This window comes from Prinia subflava, chromosome 29 (genome assembly GCF_021018805.1).
Source record: "Prinia subflava isolate CZ2003 ecotype Zambia chromosome 29, Cam_Psub_1.2, whole genome shotgun sequence".
NCBI lineage: Eukaryota > Metazoa > Chordata > Aves > Passeriformes > Cisticolidae > Prinia > Prinia subflava.
In genome coordinates, this window is record NC_086275.1 from 1,239,696 (window position 1) to 1,262,114 (window position 22,419).

General features: G+C 60.7%; 2 protein-coding genes across 3 annotated transcripts in view; one reads left to right on the plus strand and one right to left on the minus strand.

Annotated features, from left to right (window-relative positions):
- The window catches only part of XPO7 (exportin 7), a 40,865-nt gene extending 35,685 nt beyond the window's left edge, over positions 1 to 5,180 (minus strand). For both annotated transcript variants that reach the window (XM_063420007.1, XM_063420006.1), the window contains exon 1: positions 5,023 to 5,180. In XM_063420007.1, coding sequence (XP_063276077.1) covers positions 5,023 to 5,040 — 18 coding nt within the window. In that variant the 5' untranslated portion in view covers positions 5,041 to 5,180. The remainder of the gene's footprint in view (positions 1 to 5,022) is intronic.
- An 854-nt stretch (positions 5,181 to 6,034) lies between these two features.
- Positions 6,035 to 12,998, plus strand: DOK2 (docking protein 2). The gene is made up of 5 exons (XM_063420008.1): positions 6,035 to 6,227; positions 7,947 to 8,219; positions 8,880 to 8,973; positions 9,630 to 9,811; positions 10,835 to 12,998. The coding sequence occupies exons 1-5, from the start codon at positions 6,165 to 6,167 to the stop codon at positions 11,549 to 11,551; spliced, it is 1,329 nt and encodes a 442-aa protein (XP_063276078.1). The 5' UTR covers positions 6,035 to 6,164; the 3' UTR covers positions 11,552 to 12,998.
- Positions 12,999 to 22,419: the final 9,421 nt, after the last annotated feature.

Sequence of the window (22,419 nt, forward strand, 5' to 3'; positions counted from 1 at the left end):
CCTTCCCTTCCCTTCCCTTCCCTTCCCAAACCTTCCCTTCCCAAACCTTCCCAAACCTTCCCTTCCCAAACCTTCCCTTCCCAAACCTTCCCTTCCCAAACCTTCCCAAACCTTCCCTTCCCAAACCTTCCCTTCCCAAACCTTCCCAAACCTTCCCAAACCTTCCCTTCCCAAACCTTCCCAAACCTTCCCTTCCCAAACCTTCCCTTCCCAAACCTTCCCTTCCCAAACCTTCCCAAACCTTCCCTTCCCAAACCTTCCCAAACCTTCCCAAACCTTCCCTAACCTTCCCAAACCTTCCCTAACCTTCCCTAACCTTCCCTTCCCAAACCTTCCCTTCCCTTCCCAAACCTTTCCTTCCCTTCCCAAACCTTCCCTTCCCAAACCTTCCCTTCCCAAACCTTCCCTTCCCTTTACAGGAATTTTGCAGGAATTCACAGGATTTTTACAGAACTATCACAAGAATTTTACAGGAATTTACAGGAATTTTACAGGAATTTTTGCAGGAATTTCACAGGAATTTACAGGAATTTTGCAGGAATTCCAGGAGAAAACCAGCACCAGCCTTTCCCTGTTCTCAGCTCTCCTCCCATCCCAAGGAAACAATTCCTGCCGGGATTTCCTGGCCACTGGCAGGGACAGAGGCCCCTTGTCCGTGCCCGCTCCGTGCCAGCCCTGCCAGGGATCCCGGCTTTAACCCCTGCCAGCCCCGGGAAAAACAGGAAAAACACAATTCCCAAAAAACCCCGGCACAACAACCTCACTGCAGGAATGAACCCCAAAATTCCCGAGGGAAACAACCCCAGGAAAAGCAGGAACTCCCCAGGAGTGAATCCAGGCGGGAATAAACCCAAGCAGGGCTGAAATCCCAGGTTTTCCTGCCAATCCCTGATTTTTTCCTGCTGGATTCCTCGGGATAAAGCTCGGGGAGAGCTGTGGGATGAGGGAATTGAAGGAAAAAGCCCCAAATCCCAGGAAAGCAGCTCTGAGCTGAAATCCCTCAAAACCTGGGGAGCTCCCTTCCATCATTTCCACTAAATTTCCATAATTTCAGGAATTTTCCTCCATCATTTCCACTAAATTTCCATAATTTCAGGAATTTTCATCCATCATTTTTATTTTTTAATTGAATGTGCACAAAAATCCAAGGGAAAAAATCCTCCCGAATTCCCAAAAGCTGCGATCCAACCGGATAAATTGGGATGAAACCCCCGATTTTTGGGAATTCTCACCAACAAATTCCTTCATTTTCTCCCCTAATTTCATGATCCTAATTAACCTGGGCAGCTGATCTTCCCTGATCCCGGAAAATTCCCAAAATTCCACATCCAGGTGGATTTAAAATCCTTCCAGGACATCCCAAATTTCCCAAATTTCAACTTCCAGGACATCCTGGTCCCTCTCATTATCCCAAATTTCCTTCCAGCCAACAAAAAAAACCATGGAAATTTTTCATTCCAATTCCAAAGGGAAGGGAACATCCATCATTATCCCAGGCAGGAAATTCCCATGGAATTCCACCCCACTCGAAGGCAGCAGCTTCAGGAAGTGGAATTAAAAGGAAAAATGGGAAAAATCTGCTTCCAAAGGGGAAAAAAAATAGGATTTATCACCCTCTCTCTGCTCCAAGGAGAAAAAACCTTGGAAAATTCCAAAATATTCATTCCAAGCAAGGTCAAAAGAGCAGCTCCAAGTGCAAAATTCCCAGAAAAACCCAGAGGGACCGCTCGCAATTCCCAGAATTTGGGGTTTTTCGGGATGAAAACCAGGTAGAATCCATAAAAAACAGGTTTGGGCTTCACCATTCCAGGTACAGATCCATAAAAAAGGGTTTGGAAATTCTTCACACCAGGAGAAATCCATGAAAAATTAATTTGGGCTTCACCACTCCGGGAAAAATCCATGGAAAAATTGGATTTGGGCTTCATCATTCAAAGCAAAATCCAGGAAAAATCTTCTTGGGTTTCTTCACCCGAGAAAAAATCCACAAAAAGTTTTGGGAGCTTCTTCACACCAAGTAAAATCCATAAAAATTATTTTTGGGCTTCACCAAACCAGGAAAAATCCCTAAAAAATGGATTTGGGCTTCATCACTCCAGGAAAAATCCACAAAAAATCTTTTCAGGCTCCAGCAGATGCAGAAAAATCCACAAAAAATGAAATCAGGCTTCATCACACCAAATAAAATCCATGGAAAATTTTTTTTGGCTCCACCAGACCGGGTACAAATCCCTAAAAATCCATTTGGGCTCCAGCACAATTCCAGAAGCTCCTCTGGGAATTTTTGCCACTCAAACAAAGCTGGCAGGGAGCAGCAGCAGCAGCAGCGGGATTTTCCCACCTCCCCAAACCCCTCCTAACCCTGCTGGGATTGATCCCAAAATCCCTGTTCCTGTCAGACCACAGAATATTCCATAGGAATACGACTGGGAGTGCTGGGAATGTTCTCCTGGAAAAGGGAAATTCCAAGGAAAATCTCCAGAGGGGCTCCCAGAGAGGGACTGGGATGGAGGGACGGGACACAGGGAACGCTTCCCCTGGAAAAATGGGATTTCAATGGGATTTCAATGGGATTTCAATGGGATTTCAATGGGATTTCAATGGGATTTCAATGGGATTTGGGCAGGGAATTCCTGCCTGGGACGGAATTCCCGGATCCCTGGACACTTCCAAGGCCAGGCTGGGATAATCTGGAATATTGGAAGGATTTCTTCCCCAAATCCCATCCAAACTCCTCTGCCCTGCTTCCACTCCCTCTCCCCAATCCCTTTTCCAAACCCTCCCAAGGCTCACCCAGCTCTGTGCCGGAATTCCCGGGATCTCTCCGAGCTCCCAAATCCCTTTTCCAGCCCTGGCACATCTCCCCCAGCTCTGCTGTTAAACTTTAACCCCGCCGAGCTCCACATTCCCAACCCCTCCAGCTCCCGCTTCTCCCCACTTCCACCCGCTCAGGCCAAGGTTTAACGCGGAAAATCCGGATTTGGAGGCGAACCCCCAGGAAAAATCAGGATTTTCCCCCCGGGAAATCCGGGTTAATGATCCAGCAATTCCCCTTTTCCCTCGGGATCAGCATTCCCGGCCCTGTGCCCAGTTAATGAGTTGCTCCCCCTCGTGCTTCCCGGGATTGATTTATTCCCAGAGTCCCGGGATAATAAACAACTCCTGGGAATTCTGCTTTAGCCGGGGTTTGGGCCTCTGTGCAAACCCAAATCCATAAAAATCTGATGGAAAAATCCCCTGGATGTGCCTGGGGTTGGGTTTTGCTGCCTCCTCAGGGGGCTTGGGGTCGATTTTAGGGGGTTTGGAGTCGATTTCTGAGGGTTTGGGGTTCATTTTAAGAGATCTGGGGTCGATTTCTGAGAGTTTGGGGTCGATTTTAGGGGAGTTGGGACCTTTCTGAGGTTTTGGGTCCATTTCAGGGTGTTTGGGGTCAATTTCTGAGGGTTTACGGTTCCTTCAGAGGATTTTGTGTCCTTCTCACACGGTTTTAGGTCAATTTCGGAGGTTTTGGGGTCCTTTTTACAGCGTTTGGGGCCAATTTCACAGGGTTTGGGGTCACTCTCAGAGGGTTTTGGGTCCCTTCCAGAGACTTTAGGAAGCTTTCAAAGGGTTTGGGTTCCTTCAGAGGGGGGTTGAGTCCACTCAGAGGGTTTTGAGCCCTTCCCGAGGGGTTTTGAGCCCTTCCCGAGGGGTTTTGAGCCCTTCCCGAGGGGTTTTGAGCCCTTCCCGAGGGGTTTTGAGCCCTTCCCGAGGGGTTTTGAGCCCTTCCCGAGGGGTTTTGAGCCTTTCCCGAGGGGTTTTGAGCCCTTCCCGAGGGGTTTTGAGCCCTTCCCGAGGGGTTTTGAGCCTTTCCCGAGGGGTTTTGAGCCCTTCCCGAGGGGTTTTAAGCCCTTCCTGAGGGGTTTTGAGCCCTTCCTAAGGGTTTTATTCCTTTCCCAGGGGTTTTGTCCCTCCACTCCAACCCGGAACCCTTCCAGCCCTGATTCCCCTCCTGCCCCACGAGCTTCTCCACTCTGGGATTCCTTTAAACATCCAGGAAAAACCTTCCCAACTCTGAGCGTGCACAGGGCTGGGAAAGGAACCCAAACCCGGCTGGGAAAGGAACCCAAACCCGGCTGGGAAAGGAACCCAAACCCGGCTGGGAAAGGAACCCAAAGCCGGCTGGGAAAGGAACAGAACCCGGCTGGGAAAGGAACAGAACCCGGCTGGGAAAGGAACAGAACCCGGCTGGGAAAGGAACCCAAACCCGGCTGGGAAAGGAACAGAACCCAGCTGGGAAAGGAACCCAAAGCCGGCTGGGAAAGGAACAGAACCCGGCTGGGAAAGGAACAGAACCCGGCTGGGAAAGGAACAGAACCCGGCTGGGAAAGGAACCCAAACCCGGCTGGGAAAGGAACAGAACCCGGCTGGGAAAGGAACCCAAACCCGGCTGGGAAAGGAACCCAAACCCGGCTGGGAAAGGAACCCAAACCCGGCTGGGAAATGACCCCGCGGGCAGCCGGGAATGCCCAGGATCCCCTCGGGAAGGCGAACCCCGAGCCCGGGAGCAGCAGCGGATCCCCAGCGCCCGCGGGTGACAGGAGCACGGCCGGGAGGTGACAGCGGGGCCCCGGCTGCTGCCTCCAAGGGGGATCCCGGGGTGTGAGCGAGCTCCTGCCCGGGATCTCCCCGGGATCTCCCCGGCGGGACCCGGAGCGGCGGCGGAGGGAGCGGAGGGGACACGGCGGGGACACGCCACGGCGCCACGGGCTGGACACGGCGCCCACACAACGGGGCCGGCAGGAGCCGCCGGCAGCCGGGGGGGGACGCGCGGAGCGGCCGCGGGGACCCCCTGAGGGACTCGGGGGCACGGCGGGGGCAGCGCCGCCTCCCCGGCGAGCGCGGCCTGCGCGCCTGGGCCGCGCCGGGCCTGGCCGGGCCTGGGCGTGCGGGGCCGGCCGCGCGGGGCGGGGGGGCGGCGCGGGGGCGCCGGGAGGGCGGCGGGCGGGCCCGGGCGAGCCCCGCGCTGCGGCCGGAGCTCACCTGCACATGATCCGCCATCTTGCCCCATTCATGCTCCGCTCGCGCCTCCGCCCCCGCCTGCGCCGGGCCCGGCGCCACCGCGTCCCCCCGCGCCGCCGCCCGCACCGCGCATGCGCCGCCGCCGGAACACGCCCCCTCCTGCGCCTGCGCCCGCGAGCGGGACACGCCCCCCTCCGCTCCAGCCCCGCCTATCCGGAGCCTGCGCGCGCACGCGGGACACGCCCCCGCGGGGTAAACCACGCCCATAACGGATAAACCACGCCCCTTCCCATGCGCGCGCCTCCTTAGGCCACGCCCATCCCGCTCAGGCCACGCCCCTGTGTTGTGCCGGGGCCTGCGCGCGCCCCCCGGACACGCCCAGAGCGGGCGGGCCACGCCCCTCCGTGCGCGCGCTGGGCGCTGCGTCTGACGTCACGGCGGCGGCGCGGCGCGGGGGGAGGAGGGAGGGGCGCGAGCGGGGTTTGTTGACACGGCCTTAAAGGGGCCGCGCACCCCGGAACAGCGCGGGGACAGCGGGGACAGCGCGGGGACAGCATTGTGAGCACTGGCACCAGCACGCCCAGTGCCCCCAGTGTCACCAGTGCAACCAGGGACAGCAGGATGACCAGTGCCACCAGTGCCACCACCGCCTCCAGTGCCACCAGTGCCCTGCAACCACACTCCTGCACCCAGGTCCTTGCCCCAGTGCTCCCAGTGCCCCCAGTTTCCTGCTCCAGTGCCCAGCCCAGTGCCCAGTGCCAGGCCCAGTGTCCATCACCACCACAGGGTGGCACACGGGCGTGTCCGGCAGTGCCACACCCGTGTGTCCGGCAGTGCCACACCCGCGTGTCCGGCAGTGCCACGCCCGCCTGTCCGGCCCTGCCACGCCCGTGTGTCCGGCAGTGCCACACCCGTGTGTCCGGCAGTGCCACACCCGCCTGTCCAGCAATGTCACACCCGTGTGTCCGGCCCTGCCACGCCCGTGTCCCCCGTGGGGACCCACAGGAAGCCACCACGAGCAGAGGAAGCGGCAGAGCCCGAGCTGAGCGCGGCAGGGGCAGAGCCAGCCCCGGTGACACCGCGGGGGGACGGGGCCCGGGGGACCCCGGGGACACTCTGGGGACACTCCAGGGACACTGAGGACACTCCAGGGACACTCCGCGATGGAGGAGGCCGTGGTGAAGCAGGGCTGGATTTACCTGCAGCTCCAGCAAACCTTCGGGAAGGTCAGGGGGTCTTGGAGGGGGTGAATCCCTGGGAATGGGGTGATCCCATAGAAATGGGGTGATCCCGTGGGAATGGGGTGATCCCATGGGAATGGGGTGATCCCTGGGAATGGGGTGATCCCACAGGAACGGGCTGATCCCACCATGGGGGGACAGGAGGCGCTGGGGACACTTTGTAGAGACCCCCCCAGAGAGGCTCTGCAGATTTAAGGGGTGACAGATGTGACCCCCAAAGCCAGGGGGTGACAGATGCCACCTCCAGAGCCACATCGGGTGACAGATGTGACCCCCCAGAGCTGCGCTGGGTGATGGAAGGGACCGCCAAAGGCGCATTTGGGGACACTTCCAACCGGGGGGTGACAGCTGTGTCCCCCCAAAGCCACATTTGGGGACAGTTCCAGCCGTGTCCCCCCAAAGCCACTTTGGGGACACTTCCAGCCGTGTCCCCCACAGCCGCATTTGGGGACAGTTCCAGCGGGGGGTGACAGCTGTGTCCCCCCAAAGCCACATTTGGGGACAGTTCCAGCGGGGGGTGACAGCTTGTGAGCCCCCAAAGCCACTTTGGGGACAGTTCCAGCCGTGTCCCCCAAAGCCGCGCTGCTTCCGCCGCCGACACAGCCGGGGTTGGGCAATGGCGCCGCGGGGAAGGCGCTGAGGGGCCCCTCCTGCTCCTCTCCCTCCTCCTCCTCCCCATCCCCAGGAGAGCCACGGGAAGGGCAGGGATCCCCCAAACCCCATCCCGGGAAAAGAGACCCCAAAATCCCCCCCGGAGCTGCCGGGGGGACGCGGCGGTTTTGGGGCCCCTTCCCCCACTTCCCTTCTGCCTCCCGCGCTCCCCAGCCCGGAACTGCCTCGGGGCAGGGCTGGAGGAGTCGAAAACTTTGGGGTTTTAGGGAAAAGGGAAGGGAGAAGGGGCTGGAAATTGTTCAGAGATTGTAGGGGATGGGGTTGGGTGAGGCTGGGGCAGGGAGGCCTCACTGTGGGTCAGGGATGTTTATCCAGGGGGGTTTTAAACCCCAATTTAAATCCCACACCTCGCTGTGTGTCAGGGATGTTTAAATGGATTTAAATCCCAATTTATGTCAGCCCCAAGCTTCACCCAGTCCTGGGGGTGCTGCAAGACCCTGCAGGGCTCTGCAGCCTTGTCCTGCCTTGGGTTCCTGCATGGTCCCAAGGGGATAAAAACTCCTGGGAAGGTCAAAATTCCTGGGAAGGTAAAACCTCCTGGAAAATTAAAAATTTCTGGGAAGGAAAAAAAATCTGGGAAGGTATAAACACCTGGAAAGGCAAGAACTCCTGGAAAAGTAAAACCTCCTGGGAAGGTAAAAACTCCTGGAAAGGTAAAAATGCTTAGACAGGTAAAACCCTAAGCAGGTAAAACCCTCCTGGGAAGGTAAAAATTCCTGGGAAGGCAAAAACTCCAGGAAAGGAAAAAAAATACCTGGAAAAATAAAAACTTCTGGGGAGGTAAAATCCTCCTGGGAAGGTAAAAACACCTGGAAAGGTGAAAATTCCTGGGAAGGTAAAACCATCCTGGGAAGGTGAAAATTCCTGGGAAGGTAAAACCATCCTGGGAAGGTGAAAATTCCTGGGAAGGTAAAACCATCCTGGGAAGGTGAAAATTCCTGGGAAGGTAAAACCATCCTGGGAAGGTGAAAATTCCTGGGAAGGCAAAACCCCCTCGTGGGAAGGCAAACCCCCGGGCTGTCCCCTCGGCAGAAGTGGAAGAAGTTCTGGGCCGTGCTGTACCGGGAGAGCCCCTGCTCCACGGCGCGCCTGGAGCTGCAGGACGGCCCCGAGCGGCCGCGCCGGCCCGAGCGGCGCCTGGTGCGCCTCAGCGACTGCGTGCACGTGGCCGAGGCGGGCGGTGACACCGGGCCCAGGGACACCGTCCCCTTCCTGCTGGAGACCACCGAGCGCCGGCTGCTGCTGGCCGCCGACGCCGCCGACGCCGCCGAGTGGGTGCGGCGGCTGTGCGAGCTGGCGTTCCCGGTACGCGCCGGGGAGTGCCGGGGAAAGGTGGGGTGGGTGGGATCCACTGGGGTTGGAGGGATCCATTGGGGTGGGTGGGATCCATTGGGATGGAAGGGATCCATGGGGATGGGTGGGATCCATTGGGATGGGTGGGATCTGATGGGATGGGTGGGATCCACTGGGATGGGTGGGATCTGATGGGATGGGTGGGATCTACTGGGATGGGTGGGATCCATGGAGATGGGAGGGACATGCTGGGATTGGTGAGATCTGCTGGGATGGGTGGGATCCACTGGGATGAGTGGGATCCACTGGGATAGGTGGGATCAGCTGGGCCAGGTGGGATCAGCTGGGATGGGTGGGATCCACTGGGATGGGTGGGATCCATTGGAGTGGATGGGAGAGATGGGAAGGGTGGGATCCACTGGGGTGGGTGGAATCCATTGGAGTGGATGGGAGAGATGGGAAGGGTGGGATCCACTGGGGTGGGTGGGATCTTCTGGGATGGGCAGGATCCACTGGGATTGAAGGGATCTGCTGGGATGGGTGGGATCCATTGAGATTGGAGTGATGTGCTGGGATTAGTGGGATCTGCTGGGATGGATGGGATCCACTGGGATGGACAGGATCCACTGGGATGGGTGGGAGCCCTCCCCTGCCGCTCTCCCCGCCGGGCAGAGGAGCCGGGAGGAGCCGGGAGTGGGGCCCAAGGAGGGCAGCGAGGGCGAGTTCTCCATGGAGGAAAATTCCCTGTACAGCTCCCAGGGCAGAGGTAGGAGCGGGGCTGGGAGGGGAAATCTCCTCCCCAAACCTCCTCCCCCAGAGCCTCTTCCTGCCGCGGTCACGGGCGCTGGCGGCGCTGCCCGCAGCCCTTATCGGCCGGACACTGCCAGCCTGGCCTGGCCTGGGGTCACTCCCAGCCCTTCTGGGACTGGGACACGTGGCCAGTGTCCACCATGTCCATCCCAGCGGGCCTGGAGCAGGCTGGTCTGGCCTGGGGGGTCACCCTGACCCCTCTGTGGGGTGGGACACATGTGCAGTGTCCACCATGTCCAGGGCCCTGGCTTGGGGGTCACTCCCAGCCCTTCTCCAGGGTGGGACACGTGTCCAGCACCAGCTGTGTCCAGGGCTGTGGCCTGGGGGGTCACCCTGACCCCTCTGTGCTTCAGGACATGTGTGCAGTGCTGTGTGCAATGCCGTGTCCAGTGCCATGTCCACGTCCCATGCCGTGTCCCATGCCCTGTCCATGTCCAGTGCCGTGTCCATGTCCGATTCCGTGTCCCATGCCGTGTCCCATGCTGTGCCCGATGCCGTGTCAATGCCGTGTCCCATGCCATGTCAATGCCGTGTCAATGCTGTGTCCCATGCCGTGTCCCATGCCGTGTCAATGCCATGTCAATGCCGTGTCAATGCCGTGTCCGTCCCCAGCCGGCCTGGAGCAGTCCTTCGAGGTGACGGTGCGGCCGACGCCGTCGGCGCAGCGCTGCCGGCTGCGGGGCCGCTGCGTGCTGCGGGCGGGCCCGGAGGCGCTGGAGCTGCGGCAGCCGCCGAGCCAGGAGCCGCTGCTGCGCTGGCCCTACCGCCTGCTGCGCCGCTTCGGCCGCGACAAGGTCAGTGCCCCACGGGGGAGGGCTGGCCACGGCCGGGGGACTGACCCCTGCCCCCCGCTGACCCCTGCCTTCCGCTGACCCCTGCCCCCCACTGACCCCTACCCTCCTCCACTGACCCCTGCCCCCCGCTGACCGCTGCCCCCCGCTGACCCCTGCCCTCTGCTGACCCCTGCCCTCCTCCTCTGACCCCTGCCCCCCGCTGACCGCTGCCCTCCGCTGACCCCTGCCCTCCTCTGCTGACCCCTGCCCTCCGCTGACCCCTGCCCTCCGCTGACCCCTGCCCTCCTCTGCTGACCCCTGCCCTCCTCCGCTGACCCCTGCCCTCCTCTGCTGACCCCTGCCCTCCTCTGACCCCTGCCCTCCGCTGACCCCTGCCCTCCTCTGACCCCTGCCCCCCGCTGACCCCTGCCCTCCGCTGACCCCTGCCCCCCACTGACCCCTGCCCTCCGCTGACCCCTGCCCTCCGCTGACCCCTGCCCTCCTCTGCTGACCCCTGCCCTCCTCTGACCCCTGCCCTCCGCTGACCCCTGCCCTCCGCTGACCCCTGCCCTCCTCTGCTGACCCCTGCCCTCCTCCGCTGACCCCTGCCCTCCTCTGCTGACCCCTGCCCTCCTCTGACCCCTGCCCTCCGCTGACCCCTGCCCTCCTCTGACCCCTGCCCTCCGCTGACCCCTGCCCTCTGCTGACCCCTGCCCTCCTCCGCTGACCCCTGCCCTCCTCTGACCCCTGCCCTCCTCCGCTGACCCCTGCCCTCCTCTGCTGACCCCTGCCCTCCTCTGACCCCTGCCCTCCGCTGACCCCTGCCCTCCTCTGACCCCTGCCCTCCGCTGACCCCTGCCCTCCGCTGACCCCTGCCCTCCTCTGACCCCTGCCCTCCTCTGACCCCTGCCCTCCTCTGACCCCTGCCCTCCTCCGCTGACCCCCGCCCTCCGCTGACCCCCGCCCTCCGCTGACCCCTGCCCTCCGCTGACCCCTGCCCTCCGCTGACCCCTGCCCTCCTCCGCTGACCCCTGCCCTCCTCAGGCCACCTTCTCCTTCGAGGCCGGCCGGCGCTGCGAGTCCGGCGAGGGCAGCTTCGAGTTTGACACCCGGCAGGGCAACGAGATCTTCGCGGCCGTCGAGGCGGCCATCGAGGTGCAGCGCGGCCGCGGGGCCCACGAGGAGCCCCAGGGCGCCCCCGGCGAGGGCAGGGGGCTCAAGGCCAAGCCGGCGGTGCCCCCCGGGGCCGGGGAGCCGCCGGGGCCGCCGCGGGGCGCGGATTTTCCCTACGCCGAGCCCCGCGATTCCCTGCGCCGCGGGAACGCCGGGGGCGCCGCGGTGGAGGCCGAGTACGCCGTTCCCTTCGACGCCGTCGCCAAGTCCTTCCTGGCCCGGCAGCTCGGCGGCCTGGGCTGTCCCCAGGAGGGGCTCCCCGAGGTCCTGAGCGTCCCCAGGGACGCCGGAGGGGGTCAGCGGCCCCCCGGCCGCCCCACGGCCCCCAAACCCGAGCACATCTACGACGAGCCCGAGGGTCTCTCGGCGCTCTCGCTGTACGACGAGCCCCAGGAGGTGAAGGGGGAGGCGTGGAGGCTGCAGGCGGCCCCCGAGGAGCCCCCCGCGCTCGGCTGTCCCTACGACGCCCAGCGCGATGACTACGCCGTCCCCAAGAGGCCCTTCCTGCTGCAGGGCAAGGAGTGGCTGGGCCACAGCGACTACGACAACGTGGCCCTCAAGGTGGCCAAGAAGAGGAACCTGCAGTGAGCGGGGGAGAGGAGGAGGGGACACCCCAAATCCCCCGGTCGGATTTTATCCCACCCCCGGCAGAGATGAGACCCCCTCCGGGCGACATTGGGCAGCTGGGGAGTGGCAGGGGACACCTGGGGGGTGGCAGGGGACACACCTGGGGGGTGGCAGAGGACACACCTGGGGGGTGGCAGGGGACAGCTGGAAGCGCTGGGAGCGGGATGCGCCCACTGGAGGGCAGTGCGAGCCCACCGGAGCGGCGGTGCCCGGGCAGCCGCAGCCCCCGGAGCCCGAATCCTGCTCCTCGCCCGCTCCTCGCCCTGCTCATCCCGCCGGGATGCGCTTCCAGAGGCGGCCGGAGCAGGAATGGGCCTGGGGTGCTCGGCTGGATGGGCTTCCCCAGGGATGGACATCCTGAATCCCTCAGAGATGGAGATCCTGAATCCCTCAGGGATGGAGATCCCGAATCCTTCAGGGATGGACATCCTGAATCCCTCAGGGATGGACATCCTGAATCCCCCAGGATGGACATCCCGAATCCTTCAGGGATGGACATCCCGAATCCCCCAGGGATGGACAGTGCTCATTCCAGGGTTTCAGATGCCACCCCTGTGACCCCCCGTGCCCACACACAGCTCCCAGTGCTCCCAGTATGTTCCAGTGCCAGGCCAGGGCCGGGTTCTTCCCTGTCCCGAGGTCCCTCCTGCTCCTTGCTTAAACCCACAAATTCCAGCTGTTCCAGCAGCACTTTTGGTTTTCATTCCCTTTATAACCCCCCTTTTCCAGCCCCTCTGAATTCCAGATGGAAAACTGGGCTTTATTCTCATGGAAATTTTCATGGCTGGCTCCAGTCCTCCCAGTACAAACCAGCACAAACCAGTACACGGCCTCTGGGTCATCCTCCTTTTCCTTTTTACCTTTTCCTTTTCCCCTTTTCCTTTTCCCTTTCCCCTTTTCCTTTCCCTTTTCCTTTTCTTCTTTTCCTCTTTTCCTTTTCCTTTCCTGTTCCTTTTTCCCTTTTCCTTTTCCCTTTTCCTCCTCCTCCTCTTCCCAGCCACCTCCAGCCTCTCCTCGGGGACATCCCTCCCCTCATCCCAACTCCCCAGGAATTTCCCTGGATCCAGGACCCCCCTCGCCGCCCCCAGCCCCGGCCCGGAGCATCCTCGGGATCCCGCTTTTCCATGGAAAGCGCAGACATTCCATGAATTATTTACAACCCCTCGGGATCGGAGGCGGCGCTCAGGTGCTCCAGTTCATTTCCGGGACGCTGCCAATCCAGCGGGCGGGCGCTAATGAGCCTAATTAAGAGCTTTTTGTGAGAGGCGCTGATTAAAGCTCCGCATCCATCGCTGCCTCCCGGGCGGGGCTGAAGGGAGCGGGATGCGCAGGTGGGATCCCGCTCCAGGTGGGATCACGCAGGGAAAAAACGCCTCAAGGTGGTCCAAAATAAAGGAAATAAAAAGTTTCCAGCGGGATTTTCCACGTGGGACTGAGGAAAATCATGGAGCAAGGCGGAGCTGGAGGGGTTGGGATGCACTGAGGGATGGGAGATGATTCCCATCCTTTCCTGTGGAAAAATGGGAGGATCCCTGTCCGTTCCCAGCTCCAGAGTGGGGAAATCCAGGAGAATTCCTGAGCTGGGGACTCCTGGCAGCGCGGGGCCGTTCATCGGGAATCGATGGCTCGAGCACGTGTTATTATTAATTAATTAACGCTCATTAGGGGGTCGTTCGTTATTAATGGGTGTTAACACAGCCCTGCCTCCTCCAGCCCAGCTTCCCCTGCATCCCTGCCAGTTTCTTCCTTATCCAGAGGGATGGGAACTCTTCCCAAAGTTCCCGATTTCCGAGAATTTTGGTGCTGGAATTGCATCCCCCGCCTGCCCCACGCCCTGGATGTGTTCAGAGTGGAAAACAGCACCTGGCCCGGAGAATTCCAACCTGGAAAAACCTTGGAAAGGCTCAGCAAGGGGAGAAAAAATCAATGGAGAAGGGGGAGGGAAGAGATGAAAGCCCAGATCTCTCCAGACAAATGGAGAGATTTAATCTGATTTGGGAGTTATTGTCCTGATGGAATTCTGCTGGTTATGGATCACTTCGGAGCAGGGATAATCAAAACAGGGATTTGCTCCGAGCCCCCAGCGGCTCCTGAGCCTCTTCCCAGGGAAGGAGGAGAGGCAGATCCTGGGGTGGAGGACACGGAGCAGCATCCCAGGAAAACTGGGAAGGCCTGGAGGGGCAGAGCGAGGAAAAAGAGGCGTGGGAATCTCTGGGATGGGAAAATTTGGGATGGGAGCAGAGCAGGGATGGAGCCCTGGGGCAGAAAACTGGGATGGTCCCAAGGGAAAGCTGGGCTTGGAGCAGAGTGAGGAATTGGGATAAGGACAACTCTGGGATGGAGAGGATGGGGAACGGGAGTGCAGAAAACTGGGAGAATCCCAAGGGAAAGCTGGGCTTGGGAGGCAGAGAGAGGAATGGGGGTGTGGGAATCTCCAGGATGGGTAGAAGGGGAAATAAGGATTGGGAACAGAGCAGGGATGCAGCCCTGGGGATAAAACTGGGATGATCCCAAGGAAAAGATGGTCTGGAGGGGCAGAGAGGGGAATGAGGGATTTGGGAATCCCTGGAATGGGGAGGAAGGGGAAATAAGGACAGGGAAGTTGGAACAGGCCTGTGGAGAAAACCGGGATGATCCCAAGGGAAACGGGGCTGGCCAGGCTTGGATGAACCAGGCACGGACAGAGGGGTCTGGGGACCTCCAGGATGGGAAATTTGGGTTTGGAACGGAGCAGGAACTCAGCCCTGGGGAGAAAACCGGGATGATCCAAGGGAAGGCAAGGCTGGGACGGTCAGGAAGGAGAGGTGCAGGGCAAGGAAAATGGGAAACAACCTGCTGGAAACCGGGATGGGGGCGCTTCCCACGGCCCGGAGACACCGCTCCCGCTTTCCCTGCGCCTCGTGCAGCTCGTTTTCCCATTAGTGTCTCCTCGGATTAGGGATGCGCTCGCTCTCCCGCTCCGGCCGAATCCCAGGCGCCAGCAGGAGCTGGAAACTGCATTAGGGCCGTGCCAGGAGCCCCTAATGGCATCAGGGAGCAGCAGGAGAGGTGCTAAGTGACAGGAGCTCATCAGGCCGGGATTGATGGAAATCCAGGGCCCTTCATTCAGGAAAAAATTGTTTAATTGGGAAGGTCTGGATTCTCTCCATCTGCCTCGTTCCTGGAGCTCTGGGGTGTGGGATGGATGGAAGGGAGGAGAAGGTGGAGGGAAAAGCTCCGAAATCCGTCCATGCTGCTTTTTCAGCTTGAGGATTCCCAAACTGGTCATTCCTGGGAATTCCAGAATTCCAGAGCTGTGGAAAAAGCAGGTTCACGGCTGGCCCGGAGGAACTGGGCTCCTCCCTGCCCTGGGCCGCAGCAGAATTAATTGGCGATTACCGGGAGCCCGTAAAGCCGGACTTTGTTGGGAAGGAAGCCGTAAAATCCTCCCGTCCGCAGCCGTAATTCCTTCACCCCTCATTGATCCCGCGGCCTCTGCTGCCCACGGATCGGCCGGGACGGGCTGGGCATCGATCCCGGGCAGCTCGGCCGGGCCGGAGCAGCCCTGACCCCTGCCCGTGCTGGGAGGGAATTCCCAGATTGATCCCAGCCTGGAGCATTCCTGATCCTTCCCTGTTCTGAGAGCAATTCCCAGTCTGATCCCAGCCTGGAGAATCCCTGATCCCTGCCCGTGCTGGGAGGGAATTCCAGCCTGGAGCATCCCCAATCCCTGCTCATGCTGGCACCAAATTCCAAATCTGATCCCAGCCCGAATAATTCCTGACTTTTGCCCGTGCTGGGAGTGAATTCCCAGGCTCATTCCAGCCTGGAACATCCCTGATCCTTCCCTGTTCTGGGAGTAATTCCCAGTCTGATCCCAGCCCAGAGCATTCCTGACTCCTGCCTGTGCTGGGAGCATTCCTGGTCCTTCCCTGTTCTGGGAGTAATTCCCAGTCTGATCCCAGCCCAGAGCATTCCTGACCCCTGCCTGTGCTGGGAGGGAATTCCAGCCTGGAGCATCCCCAATCCCTGCTCGTTCTGGGAGCAAATTCCCAGTCTGATCCCAGCCCGGAGCAGCCCTGACCCCTGCCCGTGCTGGGAGGGAATTCCCAATCTGATCCCAGCCTGGAACATCCCTGATCCTTCCCTGTTCTGGGAGCAATTCCCAGTCTGATCCCAGCCCAGAGCATTCCTGACTCCTGCCTGTGCTGGGAGAAATTCCAGTCTGATCCCAGCCTGGAGAATCCCCAACCCCTGCTCAAGTTGGGACCGAATTCCCAGATTAATCCCAGCCTTCTGTCTTCCCTTTCCTTCCCACCCACATAAATATCTGGGAATATTTGTAATTCCAGCTTTTTTTGGGACCCCCCCCCCCTCCAGAGCTGCTGCAAGGGGCACATCCCAAATCCCACCCAATTCCTGCTGAGGGATGCACGGATGGAGGGAAGGTTTGGGGGGATCTGTGTGGGTTGAGGGGCTGGGATGAGATCCCGAAGGGAAATCCCATGGGATGGGAGAGCAGAGCGGAGAAGGGAAACCCTGGATCAGGGGAGCAGCCGGATTTGCTGCTGGGGACGGGAGCAGACAAGGAGGGCTCGTTCCAAGGGTGTGGAAAAGCTTCTGGAAAGGCAATTCCCAGCTGGATCTGCTCCAGGGAATGGCCGATTTTATGGGATTTGGCTGCCAGGTCCGCGTTCTGTACGGATTTCTCGCTGGGCTGGGGGTCAAAGGGAGCAGGGGAAGGGTCCCCACCCCACCCCAAATCCCTCCATGTCAAATTCCAGCAAGGAATTTTTGATGGGAGCTACAGATGGGTGAGTCTGGAGCCCGGGAAAACCCTGGAGCTCTTCAGATCGTGCATCCAATGCTCCATTAATTAATTAATTATGGCAATCTCATTAACAGGATCACCCAGGCCCCAGTGATGAAGAGGATGTGTCCATATCCCGAATTCCAGACCCTGCCCGGGCCAGGATGTGTTCAAAAGCCTGGCTTGAATCCCGGGGTTTTTCCAAGCCCTCAGAGCCTTGGAGGGGTGGGATTTGTCCAAGCAGATCCCACAAACCCCCCATGGGACACTGAAACTCTCCCCACCGAGATTCCCTGGATTTACATTCCCATAGAGGTGGATGCTCTCCCTTTCTGCCCTGCCCAGAGAGGCATTTCCCAGCTGGAATCTCGGATTCCCAGAGCTCCAGCTCTGCCGAGTCTCCATGGAAGTGGATGTTTAGCGTGTTCCTTTTCCTTAATCCGCAGTGTTTGCACCAAAATAAAGCTCCGTGCGCTCCCGGAGCGGCTCCGCGGGCGGATTTTGTCAGGAAATATAAATATCCTCCCCAGCACCCACCTGCCCAGGCTGAGGCTGCAGCCCGAGGATTCACAATTCCACTCGCAGCACCGCCGGGAATTCTGCAGCCTGGAGAGGCCCTGGATTCCCAGGGAAGCTGGCCCTGGATCCCTGGAATTGTCCAGGGCGGGTTGGAGCAGCCTGGGATGGTGGGAGGTGTCGGGGTTGGAAGTGGATGGGATTCAAGCTCCTTCCATCCCAAACCATTCCAGGGTTTTGTTTCTCCATCCCAGGAGCAGCCCTGGACACCGGGAATCTGCTGGGCAGGAGGGGCTGGAGGGACAGGACACAGGGAATGGATTCCACTGCCAGAGGGCAGGGCTGGATGGGATTTGGGGAAGGAATTCCTGGCTGGGAGAGCCGGGAGGGGCTGGGCTGGAATTCCAGAGGAGCTGTGGCTGCTCCTGGATCCCTGGCAGTGCCCAAGGCCGGGCTGGGATAACCTGGGATCAGGGACTGCACCCCACCCACGGCAGGGGCTGGAATGAGGTGGGATTTTAAAGCCTGGAATGAGGTGGAATTTTAAAGCCTGGAATGAGGTGGAATTTTAAAGCCTCTTCCCACCCAAACCATCCCGGGGCTGCCGCCCTTCCCACCCGGGTGAGCCCGGGCTGGATTTGCTCCCTGCCCGCCTGTCCCGAGGGGATCCCGGTGCCCGTCCCGGAGCCGCCCTCGCCCTCCCCGGGCTCCGTCTCCGCCGGAATTTCCATTCCGCTGCTCCGGCCCCCTCCGCCGAGGGGGAGCCGATTACCGGCAGCTGGTGAGAGCCGAAAATGATTATTAATTTCCAGGCGAGCATATGCTGCGCGTTCACAGCCCCCGTGCCGTGGCAGAAGGGCCCGGCCCAGCCAGATGGCTCAGCCCGCCTCGGGAATGGTTCCTGCCGGGAATGATGATCCCTGCCGGGCGTGATCCCTGCTCCGGAGCGCCGCGGGGACCAGGGGAGGGGGCATTCCCGGCCCGGGGTCACCGGCAGCGGTTTTCAGCCGGAATAAACCCCGTGAGCTCCACCTGGGGACGTCCCGGTGTCCCCAAAGGCGGGGGGACGGGGATGTGGCGCTTCAGCAGAGCCAGGGAAGGTCCCCGGGGGTGATGAGGAATGTTCTGGAAGGATGAATGTGCTAATGAAAGTTAATTAAGGCGGGTTTTGTCTAAGCAGATCCCACCAGCCTCCCGTGGGATGCTGAAACTCTCCCTGCCCCTCTCCCTGCTGAGATTCCCTGGATTTACATTCCCATCAAAGCTGGATTTTCCTTTCTGCCCTGCCCAGAGAGGCATCTCGGATTTCCAAAGCCCTGTGGGGCATTTCCCAGCTGGAATCAGGGATTTCCAAAGCCCTGTGAGGCGTTTCCCAGTTGGAATCTGGGATTTTTGGATTCCCAAAGCTTTTCCCGGGAAGCGGGAGCCGGTGCCTCAGGATTGGCACCGATTCCCAGTGTCTTGAGCCTGGGCAGGAGCAGGAATCCAAGGAAAAAAGGGATTCACAGCATCAGGGCCTCATTTGGACACAGATCCTCCCCGAAAGGGATTTTCCTTCTGGCATCTCCACCCCCAGCTTCCAGCAAGACCCTTTTCCTTGGGAATTCTGCGTAGATTTCCCCACATCCCGCTTTCCTCCATCCCTGGTGACAGCAGGAGATGGAATTCCTGGAGGGGCTGCAGAAATCCCGCGGGGCTGAGCCGGGATGTGCGGATGGACAATCCCAAACCCTCCCGCCTGGAGCATCTCCGGGGTCCGAGGGAATCGCGGGGCCCTTCCCGCCCGTCCCGCTGGAATTCCGGGAAGGGCCGCAGGGAGCGGCAGCGCCCCTTTAAATCCCGCGCCTGGAATCGGGAGCGGAGCCTCTCCCGGGAGGAGGGGTAAAAATAACTCCGTGTCAGCGGCCGCGGGAGCAGCCGGGGCTCTCTCAAGGGCAGGGGAGAGCGCTCGTTATAAATAGGAATAATTAATTATTCCAACGGGGACGTGGCGCTTAATGAGGGCTTGGGCTGGCACCGGCTGGAAAATTCCCAGTGAGGAGCGATGGGATCCAGGGAGGATCCTGGGAGCATCCAGGGAGGATCCAGGGAGCACTGGGAGCACTGGGAGAGGAGGAGGAGAAGGAGAAGGAGAAGGAGAAGGAGAAGGAGAAGGAGAAGGAGAAGGAGAAGGAGAAGGAGAAGGAGAAGGAGAAGGAGAAGGAGAAGGAGAAGGAGAAGGAGAAGGAGAAGGAGAAGGAGAAGGAGAAGGAGAAGGAGAAGGAGGAAGGAGGAAGGAGGAGGAGGAAGGAGGAGGAAGGAAGGCTCCTCCAGCCCATGCCGTTCCCCGGGATGTGCCTGCTCCTCCAGCGCCGGGATGGAGGAGCCTGGCCGGGCTGGGCAGGGCTGGGCAGGGAGCCGGGGCTGTGGGATGAGCCCGTGCAGCAGCCCCCGCAGTAATCGAGATTTTAATCGAGTTAAAGGCCCCGGCGCTGACTCACAGCTCCGCTTTTCCATCGTGCTGCGCTCACGGACACCCCAGACCCCCCTGCCTGTCTCCAATTAGCCCGGCTCTCCTGGCCCCGTGCCCGGGATCTGTGCTCTCATCATCCTCCCTGTGCCCCTGGGCACGGCCCCGAGGGAAAACGGGGATGAGAATCCCGGATTCCCAGCAGGGACCGAAATCCCCCGGGCACGGACCCCTCCCTCCACCCCGTCCAGCCCGGCCTGGGCCGTGGGTACCCCACGGACGGAGCCCCTCGTGGGTCCGGAAAGGGCTGGGACCCCCGGCAGAGCTGCCCCTCCTGCCCCGCTGTTCCCAGGCCTGGCTTTTCCCCTTCCAGGCCCGTTCCCGAGGAGCCGATTCCCGTTTTTCCGGGGAGAGCAGCGCTCCCTCCCTGCGCTTTAACCTCATCCCGTTATTGCCGCCCTCATCCCTTTCCTGTCCCCAGAGCCCCGTTAGGGCCCGGCCCCTCCTCCTGCCCTGGCCCCTCTCCGCGGCTCCTCCCTCTCCTCCTCCTGGAATTTCGATCCCAAATCCCCTCCAGGGGCTCTGCTCTGCTGTCGCTCCGTTTTCCCACCGCTGTCACTGTGACCCCCCACACATCCCCCAGTCCCAACAATCCCACAGCGTCTCCCCCTCCCCGCTGCGCCCAACAGAAGAGCCGGGATTGGGAATTCCAGGATTTGGGAAGCAAAGATCCAAGCGGGAGAGGAGATGGCATCAAACCAAAGATGGCAAACGGCGTTTTAAACGTGCTGGGAGCGTTTTCCTTGGGAAAACGGGGAGGAAATGGCCAAACCCCACCTTGACACACCCCAAAAAAATCCAAAACCAGCCTGAACCTCCCTCTCCAGCAACTCGGGTGTGCCAGAGCCGGGATTTGGGAGGAGAAGCCGCTCCCAGCCGAGTCCCGTCAGCAGAGGTGACTCCAGGTCCGCAGCCACCCTTTGGTGTCACCCTCAGGGACAGACAGACGGACGGCTCCACCACCCTGACTCCATCCCCAGCCTGAAGAGGGCGAAGGCCGAGGAAAACCGGGATCCTCGAGGGGTTTTTTCCCCCCGGGGCGGGGTTGTGGCACCCCCGGGGATGCTCAGCCCCCTCCGGGGTCCGCGGCGCTGCCGGCGGCTCGGAGCGGAGCGGGATTGATGCAAATCAACCCCGGATCGGAGGCGGCACCCGCAGAGCGGGAAAAGCTGCTGGAATCACAAAGGGAGCCTGGAGACCGCACCTGGAGGCGCTGCTGGGCCCGGCGGGGCGGGGAGGGCAGGAGGGAGCGGGGATGGGGAAAAGGAGCCGGGAATGGGGCTGGGAGGGGGATTGGGGTGTTCACACCATGGACAGGGGATGTGGGATCGAGGAATGGGGGAAAAGGAGCCGGGAATGGGGTTGGGAGCGGGATTGGGGTGTTCACACCATGGACAGGGGAGGTGGGATCGAGGAATGGGGTGACACGCGAGCCAGAGTTGGGGTCAGCAGCAGGATCAGGGCGCTCACACCATGGGCAGGGGCCGTGGTATTTAGGAATGGGGCGACACTCGAGCCAGAGTTGGGGTTTGGAGCAGGATTGGGGTGTTCCCACAGGCCAGGGGATGCGGGATTTAGGAATGGGGTGTCCCCCGAGCCAGGGATGGGGTCTGGAGCAGGATTGGGGTGTTCATACAGGACAGGGAATGTGGGATTTAGGAATGGGGTGTCCCTCGATGGGGTCTGCAGCAGGATCGGGGCGCTCACACCGCAGCCCTGCTCACACCCCGCTGCTCCCCCGCACCGCCGCGCCCCGCAGCCGCTCCCGCCGAGCCCCGGCAGCGCCCGGGCTGCGGCGGGGGAGATTAGCGCCGCTTCCTTTCCGCCGGGAGCAGCGTAATCCCCCCTTTGAAAGGCGCGTCCCGCGCTTGATGCTCCCTGACATTAATATTATCATCGGCGAGCAGCCGCAGAGCGCGCCTGTCGCCCGCGATTAGGGCGCTGACACAGATCGGCGCAAGATTTCACAGGCGTCTCATCCCGGCTGACTCGGGCTCGGCGAGGCTTATATAACTCATCTTGCATAAACCTGTCACCCGCAGGAGCTGCTCCGCCGCCCGGGCCCGCCCGGTGCGCGCCGGGGCCGCTCGGGGGGGTTCGGGGCCACCGGGGGCTCCCCCCGCGCTGTCCCCGCAGGGCTGGGCGGGTGGAGGGGAGGGCTCGGGGAGCGGGGCCGGGGGCGTGCTGGGGCGGGAGGGGCTGGAGAGGGGTTGGGAGGGGTTAGAGGGTCTCCAGATCCTGGGGAGGCCCCAAAATTCGGGTTTGATGGAGTCAGACTGGTTTCAGCGGGAAAAGAGGAAATCTCACAGGTCTGGGCTCCTGCAGGGAACCCCAAAAGCCCCTCCCCGCTGAGCGGAGCTGTCGCCGCTGTCGCCGCCGCTGTCGCCGCCGCTGTCGCCGCCGCTGTCACCCCCGGCAGCCCCAAATCGCCGCTGACATTTCCAGCCCAGCCTCGGCACCTGCGCCAGGCGCCGGCGCTGGAAGGGAACGCTCGGGAATTTTTGGTGCCCAGATCCAAGCTCTGCTCTCGGTGTCCGAACCTGGCTCCGGTCCCGGAGCTCCACAGGGGGAAAACCGGGAATGGCAGAGCTGGGACAGCCGGGATTCGGGATCAGGAGATTCCTGGGATGGGCTGGAAGAGCCTTCCATGGGCAGCCGGAGAGTTCCCATCGGATAGAGGGGGCTGGGATGGGGCAGGGGATCCACTGGATTGAGGGAACAGGGATGGGGGAAATGGGAATTGTTCCCATTGGATGGAGAAAATAGGGATGGAGGCAAAGGAGAGGGAATTGTTCCCATGAAATGGAGGGAGCAGGGATGGAGGCAAAGGGAATTGTTCCATCAGATGGAATGAACAGAGATGGAGGAAATGGGAATTGTTCCCATCGGATGGGGGAAACGGGGATGGAGGGAAGGCAGAAGGAATTGTTCCCATCAAATGGAGGGAACTGGGAAGGAGGAAAAGGAGAGGGAGTTGTTCCCATTGGATTGGGAGCACAGGGATGGTGACGATGG

Excerpts from the sequence above, each read along its gene's own strand:
- DOK2 (XM_063420008.1), top strand. The coding sequence starts at position 6,165 with ATGGAGGAGGCCGTGGTGAAGCAGGGCTGGATTTACCTGCAGCTCCAG. Across the intron at positions 8,220-8,879 it reads TGTGCGAGCTGGCGTTCCCG|AGGAGCCGGGAGGAGCCGGG; the intron begins GTACGCGCCGGG and ends CCCGCCGGGCAG. Across the intron at positions 9,812-10,834 it reads GCCGCTTCGGCCGCGACAAG|GCCACCTTCTCCTTCGAGGC; the intron begins GTCAGTGCCCCA and ends TGCCCTCCTCAG.